Here is a 23,271-nt window from a genome sequence, read left to right on the forward strand (position 1 = left end):
TGTCACTACTTTGATAGTGACAGAACTTGAATAGAACTTTCATAAAACTTGAATTTAAACTGTTGAAATTGGCAGCCTGGTCTGAAGCCCCAAGGTATTTGACAAAAACTCTTGACTCTGTGCAGAAACGGGTGGCCCGTTTGATCGATTCCCCTATTTTAACAAACTGATTGCAATCTTTAGAACACAGGCATCAGGTGGGGATGCTTTCCTTGTTCTACCGGTATTTCAATGGAAGATGCTCCGAAGAACTAGTGTCATTGATCCTTTCATCACCAGTGCAGTCGGAAAACATGGTTCACTCCTTCCTTTCCACAAAAATACCCTCCTCACAGCAACCCCAAAGATGACATAGCCCCCTAGGGAAATTATTTTCCGCTGGTAAGTTAATGTAAAAAATAAAAAATAAAGCTACAAAATAGTCCAGCAGAAAAAGCATGTATGTGTACATAGAGGTTACTTTGATGTATTTTCAATGAAATCTAGGAGCGCTTTCGGAAACCATCATATACCAGAGAGGTATAAAATCAAAATAAATAAGACTTTATTTTTTCACTTCATTATAATGACAAATATACGACGAGAAAAGAATGAATTAATAATAATAACCAATAATAATTTAGAATGGTAGTCAATGTAAAATCATTTTATTAATAAATTTGTTGCAACAGTTGTTTTCTAATAACTACATTACATTATAAATTCTTCTTGACTTCTTACACTTAAATCGAACTGATAAAATTCAGGAATGTATGAAATATTTTGTAAATTTCATTTTTAAGATACTATTCTTTTTTAGACATCGGCAGAGAGATAATATTAACAACCTGTGTAATTCAACTACATGTAACTAAAATGCAAATTACTTGCACAGAATACTGTTTATATTGAATGAACAAACAAAATAATAATACAATTTGCTTCTAAATAGTACTTTAATTGGATGAACGCACGCAAAATGCTACATAATCTGTATTTCAAGATGGTAAAAAAAAATCTATCTTAGGTATGCACCTATTGGTGACTGAATAACTCACCAAAATGACAATTTTACACAACTTTAAAAAGTGATACATAAAGTCATAAAAAGTGATATAAAGTAATAAAAAGTGATATAAAGTCATAAAAAATGATATGAAGTCATAAAAAGTTATGAAATAAAAACTAGGTTAAGTAGGTTAGGTTTATAGTTTTGTTCATTGTTTTTAATGACTTTATATCACTCTTTAAAGGTGCGTTGAATTGTCATTGTGTTGAGTTATCTTGGAACTACACCTACTAATCGAAATACATATATAAATAATATGTATGTACGTAGCTAAACCAATAGCAGAAAATATAAAATAAATTGTTAGTGGTCGAACTAAAGCTACGATAAGCCTAATAACTTTTAGAACGCCAGAAGGCATAGCTTATTATTTGAATTGAATAATTTGATTTTTTTTATTATGTTAGGAGCATAAAAGTACAAAACACCACAAAAAATGTATGTTTTTATCTTGTTGATTGGCAAAAGAGGTTAACCAACTAACAAAACATATCTCGTACAGGTCCTGCGCACAAACGGCATCTGGCGCTAGTAAAAACCTAAGGATGCTGATAGGTGTTAGGTATTATCAGAGACTTGGCTCCTGGGCTTCGTGGCGCCTTGGCAAGTCGACACCTGACTGCTCCAATTGCGCACAGGGCCTGCCCTGGCCAAATATTTCTGTTCTGCCAGATGATACTTGCTTCATTTACATTCACGCTAGTCCGGACTCTTGACAAGTCACCTTTAAAATATTTGATTGTGACATGTATTCATGGGTCACAACTCCTTCCTTTCGATTGATCTCCAAATATAATTCCCTTGACAATCTTTTCTTCCACCCACTCTACAAGTCCAAACTATCTAAGCATCCACTTATAAATCTTAATCATTAAGCTTACAACATACTTACATTCTTCTCGAATCTCCCCTTTTGTATAGTTTTAGGGGTAGTTTTCTCCATAGCCCAGCTTAAGCTGTGTTAGCCAAATTTACATTTAGCCAAAACTTCACAGTATAAAAAATAGAAACACTCCAAATTTCAAGCAAACCGGATCAAGAGAGACTGGTCAAGGGAGACCCTTTGACCTCTCCAGCCGGACTCTCACGACCCATCGCCTTGCACCGCAGTGGGAGAGATGGATTCGTACATCCGTCACTCTTAGAAACACTGACCTGTAGATTCCAACCCACCCTCAAACTTTTTTCCTTCCAGAACTTCCTTTCCTTAAAAAGACTCTACACACAGCATCCCCAAAGATGACATAGGAGAAAAATAATTTCCCTCGAGGCCTCCTGTGTGGAGCTAATGTAAATTTAAAAAAAAACTACACTACGATTGAAACAATTCTTAGGTCATAAATTAAAGGTTACAATCCGGCATCCTTATGGATTCCATTGAAGGTTGAAAATCAATATCCATAATATAAAGTCTACTTCCGATATCATGTATAGTATGTTTACAACAATATTGTAATTAAACGCAAGGTTCGACATAGTTCCCCGGGAAGAGTCCAGTGATTCCGTCCATGACTCCCTCCCACCACCCATCGTCGTTCTTCTTCAGCACATACACCACGGCACTCTCTTGGAAGGACAGCTCATCTTCCTTGTCCGCATAGTAGTCGTAGATTGCCACCACTGGAAAGACAGCAATATTAATAATACATATATTAATTTAAGAAATTTGCAACTACATATAACTAAGAATACATGTTAACAAGTAGATAAAGTTGAGGTTTCTCATAATCTGCCTCACTAGGCTAGCGGCTAGCCTGTTTTGAGGGAGTCATTTTAAAAGTTAACTTAAATACATATGAGTATACCTACATTTATACATATTATAATATAATCGTTCAATATTTTTGTTGAATCAATAGTTTTGAATTTGAGTGAGGGCACCGGTACAGGCCCTATTACTTATTACTTTTTATCCAAATTATGTTCTTTTTGAAATTTGTTTGAATATCACATTTTTTTATGTTCTCTGCAAGAGTATTGTACAATCTTGTTGCAATATACCTAAAATTTCTTTAACCGAAAGTAGTATGTATTGTTATACTTTCTTATTATCATTATGGTTGATTTGGAGGATTTTGGCAGATTTTCTATTTTTCGTCTCACTTATTTGTACTCTATCCATTACCTATTGTAACGGACGTACTGCTCCGGGCTCGGCCGCAGTCGCCCCATATTAAAATTTTATATATGCCCTGTTGTTAAATTGAAGAGTGTAAAATGCTGATGTGTGAAAAGATAAATTGTTATAACCCTCTGTTTGTAAAATGATGTAAAATGTTTTTGTGATCTTATAATAAATGAACGTCGGAGCTTGGCTAGAGGTATACGGGCAGAGAAGTATTGTGAGAGCTGGTAAAATCATAATTTAATTCGGGCACGATTGTTAGAACCGTGCCAAAACGTAGTGGGAAGCCGCGCCGTGCGCCATGCGCCGTCATAGCGTCACAAATGACCGGTGGTACGCCGCCATTACGTCCCACGGGCACGGTTCTGAGGATCGTGCCCAAACAAAGAAACTACCGAAACCGAAACTACCGGCCGAGCGGCGGTAGACGGCCCGGGGGGGCGCCGCGATAGCGTCGCTACACGGCTCACAGATTCCAGGAATCAAAGAGAAAGTGGGCCCGTGTGAGCGTCCGCGCGCCCGCCGGTGCCCTATAAAACGTGCAACATGCCCTCAAAACGTCAGATATCCAGCAACCACCACCAGCTCTACACCTCTCTCTCTGCTCTGCCCTCTACCTCGCTCCGACTTCTGACTCTGCTCGCCTTCTTTCACTCTGACCCCCGCCTCACCCTGGACCACGGACTGCCTACCCCTTCGGACCAGACTCGGAATCAGCTCAAGAACAAGCGACAAGCAATCGGACCAGCTCTACAGCGGCTTCAGAGACGGCCTCGTTCTACCCCTCCACGCCACTGAAGGACGACATCTCACGCCTCCACAGATTGGGATCACCGGCCCCATTTACAGTCTTATGTGTCACACGATTACGTCTGATACACCTATATATTTTTAAACTCTTATATTTTATGTAACATATTTTGTCAACTCTGATATTTTTTTATGTAACCTGTATTTTGTGAACACTGATTTTTTTTAAATGTAATCTGTAGGTATAACTAAAAAAATAAAGATGTACATTATTATAGGTAAAAGCCCTATGGGCGTTTATTACAGGAATTTGGGGTTATTGTTTCGAGTACAGCGAATATTGAAACTTTTGTGTAGTATTTATGTATGTTTGTATTTAGGTGCGTGAGGATTGTTTTTCCGAATATCTGCTGAACGTCCAACACATTCATAATATTAAAGATTAAGTTCGAGTCTGTAATTAGAGGTAACCTAAGGATTATTTTGATTATGGTTTTCTGTGTTTTTATGATTGGGTTTAGTGCAAATGAAGTACCACCTTCCCATGCTATGATTCCATACTCAATGATAGACTGATAGACAGCAAAGTAGATCATTTTCAAGTTGTCAGTCGAGAAAGTTTCGTATTGTTCTGAAAAAGTGCGTGGTTTTTCTTATTTTGTTTGCAAATTAATTGAGTGTAGAGATTCCTTTTTGATAACCTTCCTCTTCCCAATCTCCTTTCCCTCCCCACTACCTTCAGCCTCACAACATATCAAGGTTGTCACCTACAATGAAATATAATGTTATTTACAAATGTATCACATTAATTAGAGCACGCTGAGGACGGAACTTTTTGAATTGTGAGATCACAGTAAATGCGTGGCAGTACTTCAGCACTACCATTTGAATTATGAATTGTACTGCATGCAGCATCACAAGACACAAATGCATATATTTTATTAATATGAACTCATTTTTCATTTTTGAGAAATATCAAAAAACTTTCATAAAAAATATTTTTTATAAATTAGGAGACCTCATAGATCCACTCCCTGCAGTTGGGACTTTTGTGCAATATTCATATAATAAAAATAGGGGATAAATAGTTTTTTTGTAAAGGGCAAACAAATAGTATAAAATATATAAAAAACATGAATAACATCATATTTTTCAATCTTAGCACTCTAGCACACAAAAAAGCACGAGCTGCCACTGATAGTATGTATATCTTACTTACCCTTCTCAATGTAGTTCTTGGGCACCCATCCTGGGAGATCCTCCTCATCAGGCACTATGGTGGGCATCATTCCCCCCATAGTGCCTTGCCCTGGCTGGTAGTGCTGCGTATGGGACACCATCACCCCTTGTTGCTGCAAACAACAAAATTAGTCATTGAGATACATGACAATTTTTTTTTTAATGTGACGGTCTCAACAACTGTCTGTAACTATCAAGGCGAAGGAGACAAGTTGGAAATTAAAATGTAGACAAAGCACATTTAAAGGCTATGGAATTAATAGCCGGATTTTGTGTTTCCTCCCTCCTACAACATGGGTCCCATCAAGAACCAAGTTCACACCGTCCTTTCCTTAAAAATACAAACCAAACAGCATACCCTCCTATTAAATTTATGTTTTAAATCACCTACCATGAAGGAAAAAAATCCTCCTAAAGGGAAGGAGATAGAAATATTAATCCTTCAGGCCTCTGCTATATTTATTTATTTATTTATTACACGCCCTAGTGGGCTTTTCTTTAAAAAAAATACAAGCATTTTGTATCAGAGTAAACACTTAAAAATTAATACAATAAAGAAGAATGTAAACATAATGGCAAAAATGAATCCTCACGCATATAATTGAGTTTAAAAGATTCAACAAAACAAAATAGTAGAAGCGGAGAAGTTATATGGGTACATAGGTCTATTTGTGTCTAGAAGAATAAAAGTGATAGAATATACAACATTTATACTGATTAGTTTTCAAATGAAATATATCACCCAGATCAGAATATTTGTTTCAGAGATTGTAAAGTCTCGGAATCGGAGAATTTTGGTAAGCTAGTGTCCTGGTATTATTGAAGTAAAAAGGTAAGAAATGTCGGCATGATTTTTTGGGAACATGGATATTGATACATTGAAGTAATTCGGGACAGTCAATTTTAAAATGTAGTATTCTTTGTAACAGTATTAAATCTGTGCTTATTCTTCTTATATTAACCAGTATATTTCTCAAAGATGTTGTCAGAAATCCGGACAATATGTGGGTACTTCCGATTCACAATAAAATGAAAAAAAAATTTTTTTTTAATATTATCCCCACATAATTATTTCCCTCGGGACCTGACATCTTTTGGGATGCTGTGTGGAGTCTTTTTTAAGTAAAGAAAGAAGAGGAATTTCTGGAAAAGTAAAAGGTATCAGGGTTGGGTAGGAATCTAGGGATCAGTGTGTCCAGTGAGTGACAGACATATGAATATATCTCTCCCGCTGCGGCGCTAGGCGACGGGTCGAGAGACCAGCCTCCCTAAACCAACCTCTCCCGATCTGGCACGCCACGCAGCTGGAGGGCAGGCGCATCCTGAACACACCTCACCAGATGGCCCGGGAACCCCTGCTAAATCACCAAACATAACCACTTGGGGTGACCTATGGCAGAGATGTTGGATAGTTGTTTATCCAATAAATGGTTCCCAGGTCGGCGAAACCCGCCGCCCAAATTGAGTGATGAAATACGCTTACAAATTTTATTACTAAAAATAAACATTTAATTTTTTAAATTAAAAGCATTAAAAAAACATTTTAAAAGTATCTCAATATAAAGCTTTGTGTTTTCTCTTTTGAACACCATTTAGTTCATCAATCTACATCTAACTATGACGGTAAGGGGGGGCACATTGAATTCTATGAAACCATAGACATATGAATATTAGTAGACCTGCCCTAAGTGATTAAAAGCGTATTATCCCCACTCCCCATACCGGTTCCATTGGAGCCGGCTGTGCCCGCGTATGGCCTCAAGTGAAATTTGAAAACGTGACGTCATCATTCTTGTGCGAACTATGGTCGAGGCATCATCGGTTCATTTTACGAAATAACACGGCAAAATGTTGACTTGTACTATGAAAACTTGTAAAAATAGATGTGAAAAAGAGAATAAACCCAATTGTCGTATTACATTCCATATATAAGCATTATTTTACTTTATTTTAAGCATATTCACATCGTACAATATGAATCAGTTGTTACTATCACATCGAGAAACGTCTGGACGCGAAACACAAAGCTGGTTGGTTGCTGGGAAGTAAATTATGAACATTTATAAAAGTGTCTTAACTAAATACTTAAACGAAATATTCGACTCTGAAAATAGAACCGAATTTTTTTGCCGAATTTGGACTTCGCAAATTTGTTCATAATGTGGCGAGTAATTTGCGCTCCCATGTAAAAATGTCTATTCATTCAAAAGCAGATTTTACTTTTAAGAAGTAAATGGTGATATTATAATGCGAGATGCCTATTTACTGTCAGATTGATTTATTGACGAATCACAGTCAGCTTCACCCCCTTCGTTCTTCAACAGTTTATTTTACCCCTCGCCATTATCTTCTCGTCTATTAATTCCTATGTCTGTGTATGAAACCATATGAGCTGTTCCGAAAAGAGAAAAAATTGACTCTATGGGTAATAGCTGTTTGTTCTCAAAACCGAAAAAATTAACATGAGGAGTTAATATCTTCCACAGAATAGCTTACTTCAAAGCTCTGCAGCATTGACACCCATACCAGGATATTATGCAGTGGCGCCCAGGAATTTTCAACAAAATTAAAGAAAATAAAACAAAGGGTCATAAAAATATGGTAAATACTGAATTGCGTACCAAATAATAAACATAATACATACAGAATAGTACAGCAAAATCATTTTCTCCCACAAATATCATAGAATAACACAACATAATCATTAATAAAAATGTTATAAATTTCTTTTAATTACACTCTCCAATTCTGGAAATTCTGGATACATTAATACTTAATGTAATTGAGACATAATTGAGTTGCCATTGTTTGCAGTTGTTATTAAATTGTTGATGTGTGTGAGGAGCCAAATCAGTTGAAATCAAATAAAGATGAAAGAACAACTAATACATATTCCATTTTTTATGACGATGCAAGAAATATGCACACATATACTAAGGTGACAAGTATCTACAGGGTTTTTTATGATACTAATTATGATTGTAACAAAATAAAGATCATGCAGTGTACAATATTTTTGTTGTTTGTTTTTGGGGTGTTATGCCTAATATTGTTTTTAGACGTCTAATACCACAAAGCTGACGCGACAAGATTTTTGTCATTCATAAATTATTTATAAAATTAGATATTTTAAACACATACGGCGGCGTATTTGAAAACAGAAAGTAGGTTTGCGAAAATTAGAAGATTTGCAGATAAAGATGCATGCCATAGCTTCGTAATCCTTATACCTGGTTTTGTATACAGTTCTGTTAACCTTTCCGGGAGTAAGTTACGTTATGCTGGCCGTGCTCTGGGGAGTGAGTTTTTTTACATAAATAAAAAATATACTTTTTGATTAAATTTTATGATAGTATGCTAAATAAATAACAGCCGATATCTCTGTCGATAATGTTATAAAATGTTTAAAATTGGCGTAAAGTTACAGGAATATGCCCATAGATGGCAATACGATGCATATTTACAAAATATGCATCGATTATGAATATGCGACTCCTGTCGTCCATAGCCGTCCATACTCCTTTGGCCAAAGTGTGTACCGTCGTTCATTAGCGTCCATACCCCCGGAAAGGTTAAACTATGTATTAGTTCCATCCTGCAGGGTGAAAATTGCGCTGTTATTTACATTAGATCCACACAGGAGACCCTGAGGAAAATGATTTCCATCGGGGCCTGCATCATCTTTGAGTAAGCTGTGTGGAGGGTATTTTTAAGGAAACGAAGTAAAGGAAGTTTTGGCAAGGAAAAAGGTATGAGGGGTGGGTAGGAATCTGAAAGTCAGTGTCTCTAGAAGTGACGGGTGTATGAATCCATCCCTCCCACAAAGGTGCAAGGGTCGAGAGTCTGGCTGGAGAGATCAAAAACCTCAACCAGTCTAATCTGATACGGTCCACCACGCAGTAGGTGGGCAGATGAATCCGCCGCCAAGATCTAGGCAAACTTCACTCCCCAGGCACCCCTGCTAAGTCACCAAACGTAGCAAACCACTTGGGGTGATCTATGGCAGAGGTGTTGGTTAACTCTTTGCACGCGGCCGTATCAACTGTTGTTACGGCAAAAAGTCTATACTCACACGCGGCTGTATCAACAGTTGATACGGCAACTTTGACGGCCGATATTCCCGCTCTCTTTCGTCATAAATGTATTTCTTGCTCACTTGGACATTTGTAGAACTATCACGATGCTGACATCTACAAGAATTTCTCAAAAATAAAATTGTATTTCATAAAAAAAGATCGATAACCAAGTGCGCCTCTTCGCGCCTTTTAGTCCTTTAGTTTACATTTTTGTCCACGGATGGCGTTAGTACTAGTATGTCATTCACAACTTTTCATAACTAAGAATGATAAGTGATCATGGTGTCCCACTTGTGTCTATAAACACAGTGGCCTAAGTACACACACACCGAGAGTGGTTTATTTATGACGCCGAGTGAATGGCGGGACCACATTCAAAAGATACGGTACGTCTTTGTATGAAATTTTATGTTTTTGTTTTTATAAACATCTAAGAGTGTTGACCCACGAGGATTTGTTTTCATATTGTGGAGAATAATCTGTTCTGTCTATATAGTCCAATAAATCATGCCAGAATGCTATAATTTGACATTTAATTGCATGCATAGGTATTTGAAAATATGTACCGCGTACGGGTATAGATAAAACGGAGCAAATTAACGCGTTCAAAAGGTTAACCAATCAATGATTCCCGGGGCAGCGGTATCTGTTCCCGCCTCCCAAATTGAACATGAGCCCTGATGATATCCAATTTCCCATAGGATAGTACATTAGGTCAGATAAAGATTTTATCGATAATGTCGGTAACTTGTCAAGGATTGTCTTGAGCACAGCTGCAGATCACTAAGAACAAACAAACAGTTCACGTCGACTAAATTAAGAATTTTTAACTGAGGCGCATTGTTGCTTGTTGGCGATCTGCAGCCGTGCTTAGGAACCATGACATGACGTGCTTGTGCTATAGGGCCAGAAGAAGTAAAAGCGTAAGGTAGAGAACATTCTATAAGGCATATGTATATATGTATATCAATATAGTTAATGTTTCATTTGTGGTATTAGACATCAAACAAAACGATTGCGTGTGACGCATTATGCATATTTACCTGCAGCATATGAGCCTGCCGGGGCCTACCGAAGGCTGCATGTTCATCCTCATCCGGGGGTGGGGGAGGGGGCAGCGGGGGGGACACGGAACCCCCGCGTCCCCCCACTGAAGCACCACTCAGAGACGACATGCGCTGGAAACGGCAGAAAACACGCGAGGGTTACAGAAATGAGAGGCGATGTTATTGACACGGGGTTCACAACGTGATATGGTGGATATCGAAGCACTGATGTTGGGATAAAATGAAGCAATGACCACAAATCTCTTGCCTTTTTGCACTCTGAAATCACTGAAGAGATAAACGATAGAATTGTGTTATTTGTGCCCTAAGTAAACCCAAGTAAACCTAATCTTTCCTCACTTCTAGTGAAATTAACAAAAAAATATCAAAATTCTTTCTTAGCTTTGAAGTTCTGGATACCTGCGAGCTTCAACTTTCGTTTGTGTGGTTTGAGGCATTCTGCACTTGCTGACAGTAATTTCGTAATAAATCACATATATAATGTGTTTCACAAATTGTAAAGTGCATTATCTATTTCTCAAAAATGTATGTTTATAGTATACCAGCCGGTACATCAGTTGATTTTTAAGCTTGGCTTAAAAGTTATTTTGGTTCTTCAAGTTGCTATCGGGTAGGAATCTTGACAACCCATAAATCTGACTCCATAAAGTTATCTACGTAGTCAAAAGGTCTTATATATATGCAAACTAGCAAGTATAGATCACACTTCTATGGATTATCAGTTCAGTTGCTAGAATGAAAGAATGATTACACTCAGTATGACTTCCCTATCAAACACACCAGGGTCGGTTGCAAAAATGAAAAGCGGTGGTTTTCTTCAAACAACGGGACAATGTAAAAACAAGGAAAACAAGCTTCAATGAGGGGTGTGTAAAGTAACAATATGTAACATTGCAATCGCATGTCAATTTATGACCTGTGCGTAGTAATTAATTAATGCAACTGGACTTACAGCTCCGTGGCCCGAATGCATCATGTGTTGACCATGGTCACCGCTGTCGGAACCAATCAATGGGGACGGAGGGGCTAAAAAAAAAACAACAATGTAAGAAAAAAGGGTGTCTAGCACAGTGAAATCGATAACTTTACAATGTCGGATCGATAGGCGTAACTACCGAAGATTTTATACCGATCCATAAAGCCCTGTCAATACGATATTGACAAAATCCATCATCTATGGTCAGTTAGCGATGATCGCAAGCACGGTCAAAATATGATTCTGATAGTCGGTAGACAAAAGTCACTGCTTTTAGCGAGGTCTCCAAGGTGTCGGATTAGCTGGCAATATGAACGACTTTTTGGATAATGTCATTCGTTATGCAAAATAACTGGGTAATTAATGAAGAAAGGTGAACTAACTAAGCCTTTAAGTTGAAAGATATTGTATACATGATCCAAGGCGATCGAAACGCAATCAATTGATTCCGTTCCAACTTGGAGGAACAAAAGTTGTTAGTCATAAGTAGAAGAAGAAAATATAAGTAAACTTACGAGGCATGTTGGAATTTAGCTCATGCTGACCATAAGTAAAAAATGAAACCATAAGAAACTTAGGAGGCATGTTGGAATGTAGCTAATGCTGACCATAAGTAGAAGAAGAAACCATAAGTAAATTTACAAGGCATTGTGGAATGTAGCTCATGCTGACCATAAGTTGAAGAAAATATAGGTAAACTTACGAGGTATTGTGGAATGTAGCTCATGCAGAAAATTAGTAGAAGAAGAAAATATGAGTAAACTTACGAGGCATGTTGGAATGTAGCTCATGCTGACCATAAGTAGAAGAAGAAACCGAATGCTGTGTAGGATGGACCATTCCAATCTGTAAAAGAAATACCATTGTCAGACTGCATAGTATAAAAATATTTAAAATATAACTGGTGACATCTTAAGAGTCACATCAGGGATATAGCATGAGACCATTGTAGGATTCTGTAGGTCCCAAGACTGCGATGGACTGGTAATGTAGAAAAAATGCAAGATGATAAGACACTGAAGATTATGACCACGTGGGTGCCCCAGTGGGAGTGACCCAGAGGCAGACCGAGGAAGCGGTGGATAGACTGTGTGGAGGAGGATTGCAGCAAGACGGCAAGGACGGAGAACTGGAGGTGAGGAGTGAGGGACCGCAGCCAATGGTGAACATTTGTAGAGGAGGCCAAATCCCACCCTGTAATGTAGCACCGTGATGATGATGATTATGGATTCTGAAAGCTATGGAGCTCACCTGGGGCTGCACAATAGGCAGGGTGGAGTACCCCGGACCCCGGCGCTGCAGGGAATGGTGCTGCGGGTGCCCCAGTGGGTAGTTGGGGGCATAGTGCGAAGGCACTTGCGGGGGTGCCACCGCCGGGGGGGTACGGTACTCGCGAGAACTGCTCTTTCCTGGAACCAAACAGGTACATATTATAGGTTATGATAATAATTAAACAGGTAACACTAACTTATAGTAATTACTGTACATATATTATTATTGCCAAAATCAATAGAGATGGATCAATATCATAAACGGAAACGGGGACAGATTTTAAAAATGAATCATTGGAAAATATTTTGAATAGGGAAAGATTTGTGGTAAACCAATCAGAATAATATTTTAAGGCAATACAATGCAAAGAAATGCAAAATCAAGTGTTTTCGATTTTAAAAATTGATCGCTTAGAAATAATATAGATGCTTCAATTAAAGACTGCGGGTAGAACAAATCTTGGCCTTAATAATCAAGCTTTTTTTTCACTAATTAGAAGTCTATTTACATCTCAGAAAAAAATAAACTGTAAGGCCCGAAAAAATACTTTCATTTGCAAAATCTCATACTTATGAATGCCTTTTTGGATATATTTTTATCGTATAATGTGGCAAATTAAGTTTTTTACAAAATGATATAAAAACGTTTTAATATTTGTGCATGAACTTCACAAAATAAAATTAATCCTGCAATTTTTTAATGAAATTAAATGGGCAGCATTCAACGAATTCGGATTTGCAAATTGAACCTTATGCCGTCTGCACAGTGACTAAGTGCATTTTATGTCAGTTACCGCCCCCCTCCGGTGGCGAACAATTGGTACCAGGAAACTTGTAGTTTATACAATTATAATTTAATATTAGAATTAGAGGATCAAATCAGCATAGAAGAACAATGTAAAATAATAATATGTGCAGATCTCAGAACAGGTATAATACCCAGTGGGAAGATTTCACAACACTAAATTTTGTGAAATTTCCCAGCTGCAAACACCAAAGTGTTGTGAAATTAATTCCAAAAAGCATGAAAGCAGTTTCATAATGTAAATTCTACTTGTACCCGAGAAGCATACGGGTCAACTTCAAAGCACAAAATGTTCAGGAGAGCCGAAAACCTGTGTTTTTAGTGAATTTCGCTATTTCCACTCAATATTTTGGTTCATAATTGAAAGAAATATTGTTTTTTTTTTTCAATTATCAATAAAATATATTTGTGGAAATAATGAGAGATTTGCAAAAAACACAAAGGTTTTCAGCTATCTTGAACATTTTGTGATTTTGGAGTTGCATCCGTTTGCTTCTCCGGTACAGATATTACAAGAAAAATAAAAAATAAGATTGAGTTTAATTTAAGCAAGGGATATACTTTGTTCTGATACAATTTTATTCCATATTTGGAAAACACGGCTAGTTATAAAAATTGAGTCATAAAAAAGTTAAAATAATAACAGTAATAATGAAATAATAATGATAACATGTTATTTTTTTCACAATGTCATTTAATGTAATGAAATAATTTATGTATAAAAAAAAATGTAAACATTAATTTATGTATCAAATACGTCTGTCTCGACACAGGTTTATCCTAGTGAGACAGACATCGAAAAAAAAACCTGTAAAAAAAACTTTATATTGATAATAAAAAATAAAAAAAATGATTTTTTTTAATGTAAAGAGTTCTCTGCTTACCAAGTGTCCCAACCATTCCGCTCCCCTTATTATTGGGAGTGGGGGCCCTGGCGGCCTGCGGAGGTGTGGGGGGCTTAGTGGTGGGAGCCGGCAGGGCACCTCCCCCTCCTCCTCCTTGGGGGCCCCCTGTTCCACCAGACACAGAGCCGCCCTGGGAGCGCTGGCGCTGACGAGGGGTTCCTCCGCCACGTCGTACTCCATGACCAATCTCATCTAGCACTGAAATTAAGAAAAAATAAAAACCATCATTGGCATCGTTAAGACAGTCCACAAAACACATTATTATATATCAAAACAGTAAAATAAAGTGTATGAAATCATTTGTGATTATAATAATATAGTCGGACATTTTCATTAGTGTTCAACTGTTGCTTGATACTTGTTTGCACTTCTCTAGCTCATTCGTTGCAGGACTCTGGAAGTCAGAAAGGGTCTAATGATTGATTATCCCACTGAATTAGTCAATAATAAGAAGGGTTGTTTCACAGAATTTTAATAATTCATTAAATTTGAAAGTTAATTTTCAAGTTCTGTAAAGGTTCCATTCAGTTGTGAGAAACAACTGGCCAATAATGATATAATAACAGAACTTGAATAGAACCTTTACAGAACATGAAATTTGATGAATTGTTCAAATTCTGTGAATCAACCAGCCCTAAGTAAAAAATAGCTATTGAATCAATACAGAGCCTAAATAACTTTTACTATTATTGGTTGACTTTTGCCGGGGTTTTTGTTTTTTACGTAATTTTTTAATCACATAAATAATCTGAAGCCAGGGTTTTATTTATTTACACCATTTGTAGATTAATTATTTTTAGATATTTGTACCTAAATTCGAATGATATCTGCGGTTATCATGAACCTAAAAAGCCCTGGACGGAGCAATTCATGAACAATTTGAAGCCGCGGGGTGAGGGGGAAGAAGTATGAATAATGCCAAAACCTTCATACATTTTTTAGTGACATATTCAATTCCCTGTCTCATCAAATACTCAAAAATGTCATAAGCCGCTATAATTACATTAACATTACAAAAATAAAATTAAAGTAGTTCATCATGTACCACTTTACATACAAATCATTTAAAAAGTTTGTCATACAAGATGGCTGCCGGGCAATTTTCCCTCGCCCTAGATTTGGCTATGCCGCTCATAAAAAATCGTACATATATAATCGTTTTCCTCTCCCACAACTGAAATAGTTGGCTCTTAATGTCATTAAGTTGAATCAAAGATTTTTTTTAAATGTGCATTAATAATGGTAGTTGTAGGCAAAAGTTTACCCTATTATTTATTGACAACCATATTATTACATATAAAAACACTTACATGTATAATCAATCGCCTTGCGCACATACTTGATTGGCTTCTCTGGATTGGCCGGAGCAATGATTTTGTACTGACGGTTGGTCACCTTATTGGCAGTCAGCACTCCGATTTCACGTCGGGCCACCTTCTCCTTGTGAATCATAACAGTCTGCGAAATATGGTTCATCTGACTCTCCATTTCCGCCAACTGCATCGTCTGCAAATCGAGCAACTGCAGGAAGTTGTAGGCGAGCGTGTTGATCTGATAAGCCACACTAGCGAGAGATTGCGTCGTGTAGTTCTTCGTGCTCTCCAACGCCACCCGCTTGTTGTCCGACTGGAAATAGTTCGCCTCGCAGTACTCCGCTACCCTTTCGAGATTTGTATGGCTGTCCGTGAGGTTATTGCGACCCTCAGGTATCTCTACCTGCAGCAGAGTCGCTAACTCAGCCATCTCGTAGGGCGCAGGACCTATAAATACATTACATATTAACGCTAATATAAATAAATTAACAACGGAAGTTGGGGCGATAGCTGACATGGACTAGTTATCTCGACCCCGCAAACACTGATTTAAAACACTTCTCAATACGTACCTTCCGTTTTATAGCGATCCAACTTAACGAACAAAAGAAACTACGTCGATAAAGCCGACAAAAGTCGACAATGGTCGACTTTTTCACTGCAACAACTCGACTAAATTAACTAAATTTTTAAGACCAATCAAAGTGACACCCAAAATAATGACACCTCTGACTGCAAAACATAAATCAACTATCCTGCAAAAGCCATAGATAAAATGTTGTTGATGCAAAAATGGGTGTGTCATTTCAATCGCCTTTTTGACAAACTATCTTAACTATCGACAGCGTATCTGCGATATAAAAAAGTTTTATTTTTAGGACCAAATTGTAATTTTTTCTTTTATGGAGTTATGATGGAGCCTTTGTATTTATAATTATAATTAAGTACCTTTGAGATTGTTTTTCTTAATATTATTATTTTCATCATACGGCATATAAACAAAATACTGTAACAACAGAAATTTATTGAAATTTCAAAATAGTAAGATAATTTATTGTAAACGAAACCTACAAATTCCTTAGAAATTTGTAAAACAATTTAAACGACGAGCTATTTTAAAAAATGTTTCGACGTTCGAATGAGGTCATAAAACTTAACTAACTACATTTAACTCGGTCGCAATGCTCCGGTATTTTAGTAACAGGCAACCCATCATTGGTTATGATATGTTTATTGTTTACTCTTCCTGACCGTTTTCCTTGACCACGAATTTGAGTACGTATACATCCGTGAAGTCATTCTTCGATAGAAGAAATAATACAATATTTATTGTCATCATCACGGACATAAAAATCTGGACACTAAAACGAAAATCAAATATAAATGTATATTTTGGGCTGTTTGGGTTTTTCATAACAATTACACACATAACCTAATTAGGTAAATAATAACCTCAAATTCTTCATCGTTCTTTAAGGGTTTTCACAAAAACGGCGCCATAAAATATACCAATTTGTTTTTATTAACAACCTTTCCAACTTATTTTCAGTCCACTAAATTTAGGAGCAACCTAAAAATGAATGAATTGTTAACACACTCGTAGCTTCTTCGGTTTCTAGAAAATATCATAATTAAACAGCTCATATCTAATACCTATCATTACCAACATAACACAATTACGAAACCGTAATTGCGTAAACCCTAATGAATATTAAAGCACATTGGTTTGTCAACCAATCTGAGTCTGAAATATTTTTGATGTATCTCGAATTTGGGAATCGATTTGATATCGATTATTTTTTACCAATAACGTGACTTCCTTTATATCGATTAATTCTGACCAATGATGTGACGGCTGTGGTTTTGAATGATTTTTGACAGAATCGATACGCTGTTCGATGACGTTCCAAAACGACTGTCTTGGACTGTATGATGATTTTTGACAGCATCGATTTGTCCATGACAATGAATCGAAATATTTCGATTGTAAATAAGATCGAGTAAATCGACGATGCATCGATTGCCCATCGCTAAGTCCGATATCAAAAACGATTTTCTACTTGCAAATCTTTTCTATGGCGTGCGTTGGGTTCGAAATTGTGATCGAAATATGAAATAAGATTTTTGAACCAAGGCGAATATTATTATTTTCCTTTTAAAATTGATAGTAAGTTGATCAACATTGCAAACTGAAGGAACTAAATCTTACCATAAATAATTAATGTCTTACAACGTTTAAAATTTAGGGTATTCGACCGTATGTTTCAGTAAATCAATACTTCAGGATGTCATTAGATGCTTCAGGCATTCTGCATATTTATTTTATTATTGCGTAAATGGTTTCTGAAATAAAAATATATATCACGGCACACAGGTCTGCATTTAAAAACTGAACTATTGCCTCGCCCAATGCTTTTTCTATAAATCTGGATAAATATGCTATGCAGTCAAAATTAATTGTCCTTTTTTCATTTCAGATAAATAAAGATGGACTACGATTATCTGATAAAGTTTTTGGCAGTTGGGGATTCAGGAGTTGGCAAAACGAGCTTCTTGTATCAGTATACTGATGGGATATTCAATACACGATTCATATCCACCGTTGGTATAGACTTTCGAGAGAAAACATTGGTAAGCTTCGATTTCGAAAGTTTTAGACAGTTTTACAGTAATAGTTCACGTATATTATTTTGAACATAGCATTCTAATAATAATTTAATTAGGTATCATGGTAGCTGCTCAAAACATTTGGGTTCTTTGAACCAATATTTGTTTGGAAATATCTGTTAGTAGGTATGTCTTTGGAATTGAAAACATATATACATATTATTGATTCGTATAGATATCAATAATTGGGACATTGAAAATGATTTATTCGGATATCCAGAATATCAATGCTATAATTATATCATATAGCGTATCTGCTACGAGTGTGGCAATGTAGGGTTCTCTTTGCTATTTATCATCACAATTTAAAATTTTTGCAATGTAATCATTATTACTAGTAGTACCTACTTAGCTAAATATTAAACAACTTATTCATAGTCTTTTAAAGTGTTTTGCAAACCGTTTACGCACCTAGCACTACAATTAGATATATATTTTTTTAATTTCGGAATAGCACATTGCAAAACCATTTAATAACTCATCCTGTTTATTATGCAGTAGGCTATATTATTAGGCATTTGTTACTTATTTTGTTTGGTGCAAATTCATCATAATTTGTTGTATATTTGGTATTATTTGTCACTAGCAGTAGTGTTTTTAGTTTAGACTTGTGTTTTAGATATATCAACTAAACGGAAGGAACCACAAAATACACTTGCAGCTCTGGGACACAGCTGGGCAGGAAAGGTAGGTCTTTTTTTATCTTCATTATGATAAATTATTAAAGATTCTTGATGTATATCAATCTTCTCATAAATCATACAGAGATTATGAATGTTGGAGATAATTGTCCTATTTTGTTGTTTGACCATTCCCATTTTCTTTTCAGTGTTTGCTTCTTATACAATATTAAATCCACAATACAAAAATATACTTCTGTTTATATTGTGTGTGTTGTTAATTATTAGTAAATTGTGTTTCTAATCAGGTTTCGCAGTCTGACAACTACATTTTACCGAGATGCCATGGGATTCCTTCTTCTGTTTGATCTGACCAATGAACACTCATTCCTGGAAGTGCGTAACTGGATCGAGCAACTTAAGGTATTACATAAAACTAAATGAATATATGTATTTGTATGTTTTCTTGTATTATGAAAATCAATGTTTAAACCAAAGAAATGTGTAGAAGACTACAATAAAGTGTGTAAAACAGTTGTATCCACCATCACGTACATCCCTGGGTGGGATTTGGCTTCCTCCAGATCCTAGCTATTTATCTCCGATCCTCAGGCCTTCTCATTCTACTCCAATATTCCTTGGAAAGCATTACTTACTAACTAACTAGTAGATTATGATTTACTAACATAATATCGTGATTTTTCACTGGTCTGCGCCACTATTTACTGAAAGTAATGAGGACACCACTGGGCTACACACACACCACTATCGTTGGCGATTGTCAACTGAAAATATAACCTTTGGAAATCAATAGAGTGACTCAACTGCTTAACGATTCTGCATTGACAATCAACATTTTCAACGTCACTTACAGATGTTCGGTAACCATCTTTTGACGTATGTTACAAAATAATAAAACTGTCCCCAAGACCTTTTATACTTACATGTCCCTATAATTTTTAATCTTCTTCGTAATGTATAGGTGCATTACCGTTTTATGGAGAATATGAATAAATAAATAAATATATGTGTATTTACCAACACTATCAATAATTATATTGTATCCAACTGTTAATGCAAATTTTCATCAATGGCTTTGGGCATTGATGGCATCTAGCTGTTATTTCCAACGGCAAGTTATAGTTTGATAGAGTACTAGTGGGCACCACTTATTTACTTGTCTCATCTAATGGCTTTGCTTCCGCTTTCATCCGCAGACCCACTGCCTGACATCCTGCCCGGACATAGTGTTGTGCGGCCACAAGTGCGACATGCAGGAGCACCGCGTCATCAGCGAGGAGCGCGCGAGGAAGTTTGCCAACGACCACCAGCTCACCTACTTGGAGACCAGCGCTGCCACGGGACAGAATGTTGCCAGGGCCATTGAGGTGCTGCTTGATAAGGTTATGTACAGGTGAGCGTGGGACGTATAATGTGTAAATCGTTGGGATGCCAATATGTCCCGTTCATAGAAAGTGGACATACGCAACCACAAATTGGGATTAAAAAAAATATATATATATTTTAAATCGAGTGCTTGTATACTAGCAGACTCTGCAGGAGAGTTATTCTCATGTTAAGAATGGAATTACTATTACAATCTGAAATTCAGATTTCGAACACAAATAAGCACTCGCGAGAAAAATATGTCTGTGTCTGAAATGATCCCATTACAGAGACTCAAGCTTATTTACAAACCTGCTGATGTAGTTTTCGTACGACGAACATAAAAAAAAAACCATTCTCAGGTTGTGAAATAAATCAGTATTATAATCATGAGAAAATACTTTGCGTGTTCAGAATGCAGAATGTGTTTTTGAGACTTTCAGTCTTACTAAAAATAGTAGTGAAAATTTTATTCATTTGATAAATGACCGTGTATGTTAACACTAGAAACTACGTAAAATAGAAAGTGACATAAAATAGTTCATGGAAAGATATATACATTGCGTATCAGGGGGTTGTTAATCTGTTGTATAAACTTCAAATTAACCCTCATAACTTTTACCTTCCCAGAACATCCTCTCCTTTCTTTACTTAAAAAATACCCTCCACATAGCTTCCCAAAATATGACGTAAGCCCCGAGGGAAATTATTTGCTTCAGGGCCCCCTGTGTGGTGTAATGTAAAAAAAAATCAAAATAATAATTTCTCATCATGAACCCCCTAAACCCCTCCCTTGGTTATTTGTAAACTAGTGCACAGCTTTTCTACCGCTATTCACATAAATAAAATACATCAATTTTTTTAAACTTTTAAAAAAAATATATTTATTAAATAATTAATCAATTTACACAGGATAATCAATAATGTTAACTAAAATAATTCATACAATTAATTTTCACTCCTTTTGATTTTTTAATGTTCCTTTTCTACAGAAGCTGGCGCTTGTGTCTAGAAGAGTGGTGAGCATCAAGATGAAGAATATTTAGGACGGGTTGTTTCGGAGAATTTGAATAATTCTTTTAAGTTCTGTGAAAGATTTTTTCAAGTTCTGTTATTATTTCAGTTCTGTCAAGCAACTGGCCTATAATGATATAATAACAGAAATTGAATAGGACTTTCACAGAACCCGAAAATGAGCTTTGAAATTTGATGAATTGTTCTAATTCTCCGAAGCAACCCGTCCTTAGTGTATTGCCATCATGTGGTGATTTTTTCAACTAACAATAAATTGTTTTAATTATCGATATAGCATAGCAGGACATGGTAATATTGATAAACTAAGGTCGATTCTGCTTAATGAACTAATATTGTTTTTTTTTTTTTTCAATTTATGTCTATAATGTAGGTTTTATTTTCCAGAATGGAGACATCCGTTGAATACGCCCTGATGTGCTCCGGATCAAAGCCGAACAATGCTATCCAAAGCCTTAAAGCAAATGAACGAACCAAATCTCCCCTGTCGTGTAATTGCTAAGTTTATTACTTCTCCAAGACACAACAATACATGCATGTAAAACTGTTCATTAACTTAACACACTATTTCTTTTTGTGTGATATAGCATAAATTGATTATCATCACCCCAAAACAACAGTGTTATGTCTTGAAATTGACCAAAACAACAGTGTTATGTCTTGAAAAAAAAACTATTTGAAATCATTTTTTTGTTTGAATGAGTTCTATTACAATTAAATTAACTAAATTATTTTTTATTTGATTGTACAGGGTTTTACAATAAGAGGTGTTATTTTGAATAGCCCGCTATTTCGGTAGATGTTACTTTTGAAGCTGTCATTTTTTGATATTTGACAAGTAGAAACTACGCCATTAATAAAAATGGAACGATACACGCTTCAACAATGCATTGAAATTATTAAAATTCACTTGAGTGAATCAAATGCAAATCATCTTGAGTGATGAGGCCCATTTCCACCTCGGTGGCTTCGTCAACAAGCAAAGCAACAAGCAACTTCGGCAACAAGCTTGTTGCCTCTGGGGCTCGGAAAACCCAAGAGTTATTGTTGAAAAGCCTCTCTATCCTCAACGTGTGACTGTTTGGTGCAGTTTATGGTCCGGCGTAGTCATTGGACCTTACTTTTTCGAAAATGAGGCTGGAGCAACAGTTACGGTGAATGGATTGCACTATCGAGAGATGATTAATGATTTTTTATGGCCGGAATTGGATGGTATTGATCTGGACAATGTTTACTTTCAACAAGACGGCGCTACGTGCCACACAAGCAACGAGACCATTGATCTTTTACGATTGAATATCAAAATAACACCTCTTATTGGAAAACCCTGTATAATCCTTGAAATTAACTAAAGTAGAAATATCATTTTATGTGTCAACTACATATTTAACTTTAACCATACTTTGTTAGACATATTAAACCAAAATGTTGTGATTTACATCCCGCTGTTGCTTTGTGGTGATGATGTGTCATTACCCAATTAAATAACTTTTATGAAGCGGGTTTGACATTTTATTTGGTATTCATCAACTTATGTCCAATCATATTACGTATGTAGTTTATGTAATACGTTTTTTCCAAAAAATCTATGAACTGAAAATACTTGCAATGGAATTGATTTAATAGTTTCGAAGGAGTGTTTATATTGCTATGTTATGTTGCTGTTGTTTATTTTGCTATGTTATGCGACTCCCTCCATAGACATTCAAATTGATAGACTTGCCCATTAGGGAAATGGGAACAAACCAAGAGGGACAAACAGAAGAACAAACTCATTTGGTGTAATTGGTCAATTAATGAATCTGACAGTACACAGGCAAATCACAATTTAGTCGGTGAAAATAAAATCTGCTTAAGAATTACTAGTCTTTTTTGAATTGGTTTTGCAAATTGCTGACTGCGTAAAAAACTTAACTACCAATCTCAAATCGGGTGAGCAAAAGTTCGGGTTGGTTTCCAAAATTTAATATTTAGTTGGACACTTTTACAAA

General features: G+C 36.2%; 2 protein-coding genes across 3 annotated transcripts; one reads left to right on the forward strand and one right to left on the reverse strand.

The window, feature by feature from the left end:
- Window positions 1-646: 646 nt before the first annotated feature.
- Window positions 647-16,320, reverse strand: Abi (tyrosine kinase Abl). 2 transcript variants are annotated; one of them, XM_089632551.1, is made up of 9 exons: window positions 16,148-16,320; window positions 15,573-16,022; window positions 14,242-14,460; window positions 12,533-12,690; window positions 12,049-12,127; window positions 11,258-11,331; window positions 10,282-10,416; window positions 5,143-5,275; window positions 647-2,668 (listed from the first exon to the last, which is right to left on the reverse strand). In XM_089632551.1, exons 2-9 carry the CDS (start codon window positions 16,003-16,005, stop codon window positions 2,505-2,507), a joined length of 1,395 nt encoding a protein of 464 aa, XP_089488677.1. In that variant the 5' UTR covers window positions 16,006-16,022; window positions 16,148-16,320; the 3' UTR covers window positions 647-2,504. The 2 variants fall into 2 exon arrangements, with proteins under 2 accessions (XP_089488677.1, XP_089488678.1); XM_089632552.1 differs by lacking the exon at window positions 10,282-10,416.
- A 1,344-nt stretch (window positions 16,321-17,664) lies between these two features.
- Window positions 17,665-21,782, forward strand: Rab27 (RAS oncogene family member Rab27). The gene is made up of 6 exons (XM_089632562.1): window positions 17,665-17,742; window positions 18,053-18,206; window positions 18,862-18,929; window positions 19,171-19,285; window positions 20,080-20,276; window positions 21,668-21,782. The coding sequence occupies exons 2-6, from the start codon at window positions 18,063-18,065 to the stop codon at window positions 21,780-21,782; spliced, it is 639 nt and encodes a 212-aa protein (XP_089488688.1). The 5' UTR covers window positions 17,665-17,742; window positions 18,053-18,062.
- Window positions 21,783-23,271: the final 1,489 nt, after the last annotated feature.

The sequence above is a fragment of the Hesperophylax consimilis genome, chromosome 6, assembly GCF_061612785.1.
Source record: "Hesperophylax consimilis isolate HC1 chromosome 6, BYU_Hcon_1.0, whole genome shotgun sequence".
Lineage (NCBI taxonomy): Eukaryota > Metazoa > Arthropoda > Insecta > Trichoptera > Limnephilidae > Hesperophylax > Hesperophylax consimilis.